The sequence below is a fragment of the Sprattus sprattus genome (genome assembly GCF_963457725.1).
Source record: "Sprattus sprattus genome assembly, chromosome: 18".
In the NCBI taxonomy this organism is placed as follows: Eukaryota; Metazoa; Chordata; class Actinopteri; order Clupeiformes; family Clupeidae; genus Sprattus; species Sprattus sprattus.
This window is the reverse complement of record NC_137916.1, coordinates 11979097-11988148: the sequence shown is the minus strand read 5'-3', so window position 1 is coordinate 11988148 and position 9052 is coordinate 11979097. Positions and strand designations below refer to the sequence as shown.

At 45.2% G+C, this 9052-nt stretch overlaps 1 protein-coding gene across 1 annotated transcript; it reads left to right on the top strand.

Annotated features, from left to right (window-relative positions):
* The first annotated feature begins 1624 nt into the window (after positions 1-1624).
* On the top strand, positions 1625-8784 carry prr14 (proline rich 14). Its single transcript, XM_080856805.1, has 5 exons — positions 1625-2271; positions 2576-2720; positions 7621-7730; positions 7846-7914; positions 8149-8784. The coding sequence occupies exons 1-5, from the start codon at positions 1637-1639 to the stop codon at positions 8456-8458; spliced, it is 1269 nt and encodes a 422-aa protein (XP_080712931.1). The 5' UTR covers positions 1625-1636; the 3' UTR covers positions 8459-8784.
* The last annotated feature ends 268 nt before the right edge of the window (positions 8785-9052 follow it).

The following is a 9052-nucleotide window of genomic DNA, read 5'->3' as shown; positions in this document are numbered from 1 at the left end:
CGTCCACAACCAGCAGGCTCGTGTGACCCAGAAACTACAGTTTGATGGAAGTTCCAATGAGGTCTGTGGAGACGGTGAACATTTGGAGACAGTGGGAGAGTTGAAGTGTAAAACGGAGCCACCAGGAAGGGAATGTGATTTTGACTCCTCTCGCTTGACACGTGGTGCCCTACTCAGGAATGAGCAGCCGGCTCATCTAGACCCACCTAACTCTTGCAGTAACCAGTCTGTCTTCAGTGGGGCCTCTGAGCCCTGCGGTGACTCGAGCTCATCCAATGATGTCGATTCAGAAAGGAAAGATGCCAAGGCGATCAGGTTGTCTGATTCATCTGTCTTTGACACACCTCCCGACTCATTCTCCAAACCTGACGGGGCATCGGAGCAAGAGGACCTTGAGGAAGCCACCCCCGTTAAGAAAGTGCAAATCCGTTCAAGCCCCAGGAAACTGCCCAAGAGCATCTCTGTTACTCCAGCACCCTTTGCAGCATACAGGCCAAATAGCTTGCAGAAAGGTACGGGGAGAAAAGTGACGTTCAATGAGGAAGTTAAAGTCGAAGGTGAAGAGGAGAAAGGTGAAAGAAGCAGTTTGGTGTCATCAGATGAAGAGGTTGGCCTGACACAGAATGATGGTGAGACCACACTGAAACGACCTCAACCCGAAGAGAGGAAGCGGACAAGAAAGCCCCTGGAAACTGATCCAGAGTGGGCTGTCAAGGCAAAGAGGAGAATAAAAGTAGAAAAAGTTGAGGGAGCTACAAAGAGAAGAGGTAAAAAGAAGGATGTTTCACCGAAGGAATGCTTAAGCGAATGGCTGGAAATCTCTGAGGATATTTTGTACTCAGAGACATCAGACAATCAGGTTACTGATTCCGGAAAGAACCTTCTCTCAAGTTCGCATGAGTCAACCGTGGACATGGAAATGTCAGAGGTGGATTTTTCGGATGCTGCACTAAAATTGGAAGGTAGCAAAAGATTGACAAGAGGACAGGCCAGATCAAAGCAGTCAACACCTGCCCAGGCAAAAGTTGACCCACTTGAAAATGAGTATGCTGATTGTTTCACAGATTGCCTTGCTGTTAGCTTTTATGCAGATAAGTCACATAATGACAACAGCACGAATGGAAGAGTCAACGAGGACACCATCACTGGTTCATTGTCTCGGAAGCCCAGGCAGCCGGCAAAGAAGACTGCTGCTTTGGACGATAGCAACCTGGTAACAAACAAAACAAGATTGAAATCTGAAGATGAGGGCAGCCTTGTTTTTTCACCCAACTTGTCAAACTCAACAGGGTCACTTCTAAGTACAACAGCCCTAGCACAATCATATTCCAAGAGTGGCAGAAAAAGGAGGCTGATGAAGAAACGGGGTCAGATGTACGACGAGTTTCCTGATGACTCTCCATCTGCCTCCATTCTCAAGCTGGATAAGAGCGTCTCTGAGACATGTGACAGTGGGGAGAAAAGCAGGCAAGAGAACATGGAACAGATCTGCGAGGAGAACTCCACAGATGAAAGTGAAAGGATGCCATCCGAAAGAGGATGTCCTAAAGCGCTCAAGAGGATGTCCCCGTCATCTTCAATAAAGGAGAACTGTGTAGATGGCACTGATAACGGAGAGGAAGACACTAGCGCTTTTATGGACGCGGAGAAGGTCCATGAGGCCACTGCGACAGGTAGCGGCTCCAATCGCCTCATGCGGAGCAACTCCTGCCCTGAGATACCCTCTCTCTCACACCATGACCAATCCTGGAGATCCCCTACTCTTCCCCTGCATGGCCAAGCCCCCCCCGTTCCCACACCACACCGTCCCGTCCTGCATCCCTCCCCACACCTCCCTCCCTCACCTTCCAAGCGTGCCCGCCGACACACGGTCTGCAGTTTGGAGATCGAGAGGGAGATTGCACCACTGTGTCTCCGCAAGGAGGTGTACCCCACCGGTAGAGGCGGCCTATACGGCAGCCCGTCCCACCCACTCTGTCCCATCACGGCCTCCCCGTCCACCTCCTTCACGGCCCTCGTTTCCAGCTTTCTGTCCAGTCCCCTGGCTTTTCTGTCGAGGAGATCAGACAGAGGGAAACGCAAGGCTCATGATGACGATAGCCTCTCCACCACCTCCTCCTCCTCCCTAAGCCCTGGTGCCACCCTGTCCTGCTCCACCTCATCCCCGCCCTTTGCATCCAGCTCTGCTGGTCATCACTCGCTCCCTGGCTTCACATGCAGCCCAGATCCCAGATCAAGCCATTTCTCAGCCTCTGTATCCCAAGATTGCAGGTAAATTGTCTAAAAATCCTAATCGTAATTGATGTGTTGGCCCCTACCCAACCGAAGAGGCATAAGTCAAACCCTTACTGTTTGGTTTAAACTTCTACTGAAATTGTCACCTGGACGTGCAGAGGCGGTATATACAGTATATTCCCTTCACTGATTTTAAATAAATGTTAATACAACTATGATGAGTACTATTAAATTACTGTTGCTTCTTACAATAAAGGTAATGAATTGACTATCGATGGAAGCCTTCATAAGTAACTGAAGGCATGATAACTGATGTTGCCTGGTTTCTCTTTGCACACAGCAGCCATTCTGAGGTCTTCTCAGAGGGTGAAGAGGATTCTGGGCAGCAGTCTGAGGATGGGGAGGAGAACAGGTGTAGTGTCAATCTCGATCTGCTGTCGAGAGGAATACCTGAGGAAAAAGCTCTGTCCGATTCAGAAATTAAGGTAGATTAACATGATTTTTTTCTCATCTGGTTATTTAGGCCCTGTCCCATTCATCTTCCCTTGACCCTACCACTTCATCGAAGTGCCCTTCACTGCGGATTGCCCCTTCACAACGGAGTGAGATGTGTTAAGGGATTTAAATCTTTACCTGAGAAATTGGACACCACTCATATCCAGCTCCACTGTAGGCTACGTTTCACCAAAAACGCAAGGCAAACAGTGTTCCTCTGTTTGCGAATTTGAACACACGTCAGGTTTTGGCAAACATATACCCACATGTCATAAAATTGCGTTTTTTACATCCTAACGTTAACGTTACTCGGCTACTCTCAGCAGCATAGACAGACGTTCATTTGTGAAAATAGCGATCTTTTTATAACAATCATATTCTACTCAACTGTAAGGAATATTATTCTGCATAATGATCAGCTAAAAATCCCAATGTGTTTACATTTTTTTATAGTATTTTGCGAAGATATCCATTGATTTGTAAACTTCTTTTTCTGCACTGCAGTGGCGATTTTAGCCTGAAATTTCTGGTGGGGCAAATTTATATGACGTCATATTACGTCACAAAAATAGAGGTAGCTGATTATTATAACAGTAGGCCTATGTATATAGACCAGTCAGGTATACTATGGGCTGCATTTTGAGTGCCAGCAGGGAGCAGACATCCTATTACAAATACATTTCACATGCTTTAGTGCTCAGTACGACACAAATATGTTGCCAATAATAATAATAATAATAATAATATTGCATTATATTTTAAACGCACTATTCGTTCCAAAGAATCTCAGAGCGGTGCGCACTATAATATAGCATGAAAGTAAAACGATTAGACAGACACATAGCTTCAATAACTTCCATAATTTATTAAACAAATCTTTGTAAAAACAAAAAGACGATCTCCTTCAGCTCAAAAAAAAAAAAAAAAAGGTTTTGACTCACCATGCCGATCACTTAAAAAGGAAGTTGGCTCGACGGTTCTTTGCTTGAGCAAACCTCTCGATTACTTTGTCGTTAAAATCCAGCAGTCCATTAATGAAGGTGTTTTCAATAGAAAGCATGGAGAGGGCATTCAGTCTCTTCTGTCCCATCGTGTTCCTAGTGAAAGTCTTTATCCTTTTCAGCGTTGAAAAGTTCCTCTCAGACTCCGCAGACGTCATGGGGGTTGTGATGATGATGCTGAGTAGAGTGCAGGTTTCAGACAAGGCCTCTTGCAAGTTGTTGTCGTGAATGGCCTTGAACAGCAACAGTGCAGATTTCCCTGTGTGCAGCTCAGTGTGTCCGTAAAAAAAGAGTCAGCTCAGTTTGCAGCTTCCCCTCGTTCATCAGAGCTGTGGGCCAGAGCTTGATAGCACAGGCGAGTTGGGCCTCCGGGAATGACTTAACAAACTTTGGGAACAGTGTGCAGTCCACCAGTTGTGCGGCAATAAGATGGTCACTCTGTGAGAACCGGTCCTCCACTTGCGCAATCATCGTATCACAGGCCTCCTTCATCACGGCAGGTGTATTTGTTTTCCTGCGCTTTGATGTGCCCGGCTCCTCACTGGCTTGGTTACCAATCTCATCTGCTTTCTCTCGTTTCTGTAGTATGCCATACAAAACATCCACTTCTGGCATAACTCTGGCAAAGAACTCCAGCAGCTGGAGAAACGTACGGTCCCGCAGGTGAATGGAGAGGCCGAATGCCTCGCTGATGGACACCTTGTCCCATCCTGGTTGACTGCGAATGTTATCCAGACACTCCAGTATATCTTCGAGTTTCCCATACCACATTCACGGTCCTGCTTTTAAAATTCCATCGGGTGCCGGGTGGCCGCGGGATCCGCCTGTCCGATGTCTCTGCCAGAGCAGCCGTTCTTTTCGGTGAGATGGAGAAGAACGTGGCAAATCCAGACAGATCAGCAAAGAACTCCTTCAGCTCACTGATCCTGGATGCACATACTTGCTGCAGAGTTAGGTTCAGCTGGTGTGCGTAGCAATGTACAAATATTGCGTTTTTGTAGCTTTCCTTTATAAGTACTTGCACGCCGCCTACACTGCCACGCATAACCGCTGCCCCGTCATAGGTTTGGGCTATGAGCTTGTCGGTCAGTCCCAGTGGGTCGAGGACATGTTTCATAGCAGTAGAAAGGCCAACGGCAGTTTTGTCCTTCACTTCAATGAACTCAAGAAACTGCTCTGTGACGCTGCTGTCCACCATGTATCTCAGGACTATGACCATTTGCGATTTGCATGAGGCATCAGTGGTCTCATCCGCCTGGACAGCTACAAACTGGGTGTCCCGCAATTGCTTGGCCACCTCACACCTGTAGACCTCAAACATGCAATCCAGGAGTTCGTTCTGAATGGTGCTTGATGTCCCCTTGAACGTAGGCGCCGAATCGTAGTGACGTCTCAGCCTGGTGTCGCCCTCGCACATCGTTTCAAAAATGCACCTAAAAATGCCTGGGTTTACAGAGTCGGCTGACTCATCGTGACCACGCAGACCCAGTTCACACTTCCCACACAGCTTTAGGCACGATATCAGTCTCCCCAGTACATATCGGTTTTCCTCCGCCTGCTTGTTGTGCTCTAAAATGCTCCGCTGATAAGCACTGTCCAGCTGTGCCATGATGTTGACCCGTCCCAATAGTCCCAATTTCATGGCGCAATTGATATGAGCTTTGCTACTTTCATGCTTTACCGTTCTTTCCGCCAGATGCTTCAGGTCTTTAAAGCCATCAGTGGTCCAAACTGAGTCTGCGTTAGTGGTATTTCCAAAAAGAAGGCATGGAAAGCAAAACAGTGCTCTTTTTGTTGTGATCGCAGTTAGCCATGTCTTTCTTTCAAACCACTCCATCTTGAAATTTCGGTTCGTTTTCTCACCAGGCTGGTTCAGAATAAAGTCGTCTGGTCTGTGTGGTCCCAAACGTTTTATTTCTAATTTCTCTTCCTGGGGCAATGTGCTGAATTGCACCCTCAGCAAATAATCTACGTTATTCATTGTTATATTTAAAAATCTCTTCCAAAATTGTGTAAAATCTACCGATAGTGAACTCTTCTGTAAGTCTCCTGTAACTCCTGATCCCACTCTCACTGTATTTTTTTTTTTTTTTTTTTTTTGCTTAGTCTCGGGGTAGAGTTCTCGCGGGTTTCGCATTATCCCAGAGTCTACATTACGTAGAATACGTAGATTACGCAGTTAATGTCTAGGGGCAAATTTGAAATTGCCCCTAGCCTCAATGTTAACTTTGGCCGGTGTGGTTCGCGCTCATTGGTGTTTCTATGGTAACAGTGGGGCAGCCTGGGTCTTTGCCCCTCCGGAAACAGGAAACGGAAATATAGACCTAACGTTCATTCAAGCAAGCTCACAGGCAGTAGAACACACGAATCAAATTACTCCAAAACAAGGCTATAATGCTTGTGAGTCAAGTTTATTCACACAAATATGTACGCTACTTTGCATATAAAAATATATATATATTGTTTGCCACGAAGTAGGAATGGATTGAGCCTTCTGCTCAACAGCGCCATCTCGTGGGTCTGGTGGGGCACTGCCCCACCAGCCCCTAATGTAGAAACGCCACTGCTGCACTGGCAGCCATCTTTTTCAAAATGTTTAGAGTCAGTTGGTTACCAAGGGGATCGCAAGGCATCCTGGGAAATGTAATCTTTCCCTTCAGCCGTAGTCTGGTTCTGATCACACTCCGTTTGAAGGGGTCGTTTGAAGGGTTGAACAACACTTCCCCTTCGGTCCAAAATAATTGGGACACCCTACCCCTTCACACGAACGCGCAAACGAAGTGGAAGGGCGAAGTGCTAGGGTGAAGTGGTAGTAATGGAACGGGGCCTTAGTAATTCACACTTAATGTCTGGCTTACATTAGACACTTTTCGTTCCATTTAAAATATTCTCTCCTGATGTCCTTCCTTATTTGTTCACAGAGATGGAATAGTAATGTTCTGTTTCTGTAGTTTTATATTTTATTATAACACGGGTAGATGGAATTATAACACGGGTAGATGTAATCCACCATTCTGAGAGTTAGTTCCGGGGTGTGCTATATTCAACGGTATAGTAACTGTACAACCTGTTTTCATCTACCAGAGCGTTCCATATCAGTGCGCACTCAAAAGGAAATATCTATCCAAGATGGCGGCGTGTTGTGGCTAATGTAGTGGGGAATGTTTCATGTGCATTGAGCTATCTATACGACTTTTTATATGTCTAAATTGACTCGGTTAGTTGTTTCTGTGCTACGCAAATGTTGCAGAGTATTGAAAGTCTTTACTGAAAGTCTCGAATATTATTTGTAGGTGACTTTTAGCGCTTAGACCAAAAACCCATTGAAACACACGTAGCTTTTGTGCTAGGTCTAACAGACGTGAAGTTTCCAATGCTATTTGTCTGTTGCATAGCAACAGCCACACAAAGGGGGACTATTTACTCTTGGCTACTGAAATGCGATACACAACGTTTGGTGTCTACAACTTTTTTGTGCTGAAAGGCAGCTTACTGTTTACTTTAATTGTACTTAATATTTATAAAGTCGCTGGCAACCGTGTTATAAAAGCAATAAGGTACTCGAGTCAGTACGGTATCGTCAATAATGTACTTGTTCGAGGGTTTGCCGGCCCTCCGCTGCGCGTCGGGCCTAACAACTCCCTCGAACAAGTACATTATTGACGATACCGTACTGCCTCTCGAACCTTATTGCTTAAACGTAGTATTCTAGAACTCCCACGAAAATCAATTTTCTGGTCTTTTGTTGCATAATAATAACATTCTAGAACAACATTGCTTTGTGATTGTAGTTTTCATATACAGTCACACTCTTGTTGTGAACAGTATTATCAGTTCTTTTGCCTTGTTTTCACCCAAAATGCAACTGTTGGACTCTACCCCATCACAGATGGAAACAAAGCAAGGCGAACAGGGAAAGGTTTCATCTATACGCATTCGTAAAACTTTGCCTAAGCCTCCTAAAAATCTTACCCCAATGGGTCTACCCAAACTAATCAGGTATGTATGTATGTATGTATGGTATGTTATAACGGACATGTATGACTATATTCCTGTATACATTTCTTCCTGCATCAGTAGTCGGTATGTAATGAGCAGTTTTATTCTCTAACAGGCTAAAGAAGAAAGAGTTCAGCATTGAAGAGATCTATACCAACAAAAACTTCACCAAACCAGCAGAAGGGTCAGTTCCCCTTTTTAGACTTCAACAATACCATAATTCTCTTAATACAATTATTGATAAAATCATCACTTGCCAACTCCTTACTGTGTGGTTGGTATCTTCCTGATCTTTAGCATTTCTTGTCAGTGAGCTAGCTGCTTGCTCCTAAATAATAGGATTTCTACTAAATGTCCAGCACTTATTGTTTGTAGCCTCACTGTCATTCACTCAGTCACTCACTGTGTCCTCCTTTAGACGCCTGGAGACCATCTTCGAGGCCCCACTCAAACGGCGTGATGGCTCGAATTGTCTGCTTGGGCAGAAACGAGTAAAGCGATTTGTCGAATTCCCCCAGTTAGGCCTGGTCAGAAAGCTCCGGAAGCCAGTAGCGACCAGTAGCAGCACTCAGAAGAAGACCAGCGGGCAATCCTCAGGCGGAAGACCCCGGCGGGGTGCATGGTCCAGCTCTAAGGACGACCCCCGGCCAGAGGACCTGGACTCCCTTTTGTGCTCCAAGTTGGATCAGCTGGACTGCCTGATGGCTTTGGACGAGGGCACAAGCTGAGATGAGAAACCCATGCTTGTATTTCATTTTGGATGTTTAAACACCTCCCTTCAGGATTAGTCTTGTGTATTACATTTGTTTTTTGTAGGTATTCATTTGGACGTATGGTTTCATTGTTGTTGATTTTACCTGGCCTATCAGCTATACATCTGTCTTTTGTGTTGTGCCCCTCATATACTTGTCTCAAGCATGCGGCAAAATACAAAGGCTGTATGTATGTATCTTTTGTTGTTAAGGTATTATAATTATTATTATTATGCTCTTAAATATCCTGGAATGGGTGTGTATATATGCTATGCTTTTCCTCCACTGATTTGGTTCAGCAATTGTGGTCTTGCCCATTGCCTTTGCAGACATATAGAAAGACCCATATGGTTACCATAATTACATGACCCTTTAGTTCATACATTACCTGTAGCCATAGCTCAGGGACTGTGTCTTTCTCATTGTAGTGTCTTTATAAACAGGGCAGTGTTATCACTCATGGCCTTCAATAATAACATACCATTTCAGCATACAACCAAAAACAAAAACAGACTAACTAGAAGTTCCATAATTGAGAAAGGCCTTGTATGGGTGTGGTGGGTATTCCTT

Coding starts and splice junctions, on each gene's coding strand:
- prr14 (XM_080856805.1), top strand. CDS start 1,637: ATGGACGCGGAGAAGGTCCATGAGGCCACTGCGACAGGTAGCGGCTCC. Junction 7,731..7,845: donor GGTCTACCCAAACTAATCAG/GTATGTATGTAT, acceptor ATTCTCTAACAG/GCTAAAGAAGAAAGAGTTCA. Junction 7,915..8,148: donor TTCACCAAACCAGCAGAAGG/GTCAGTTCCCCT, acceptor GTCCTCCTTTAG/ACGCCTGGAGACCATCTTCG.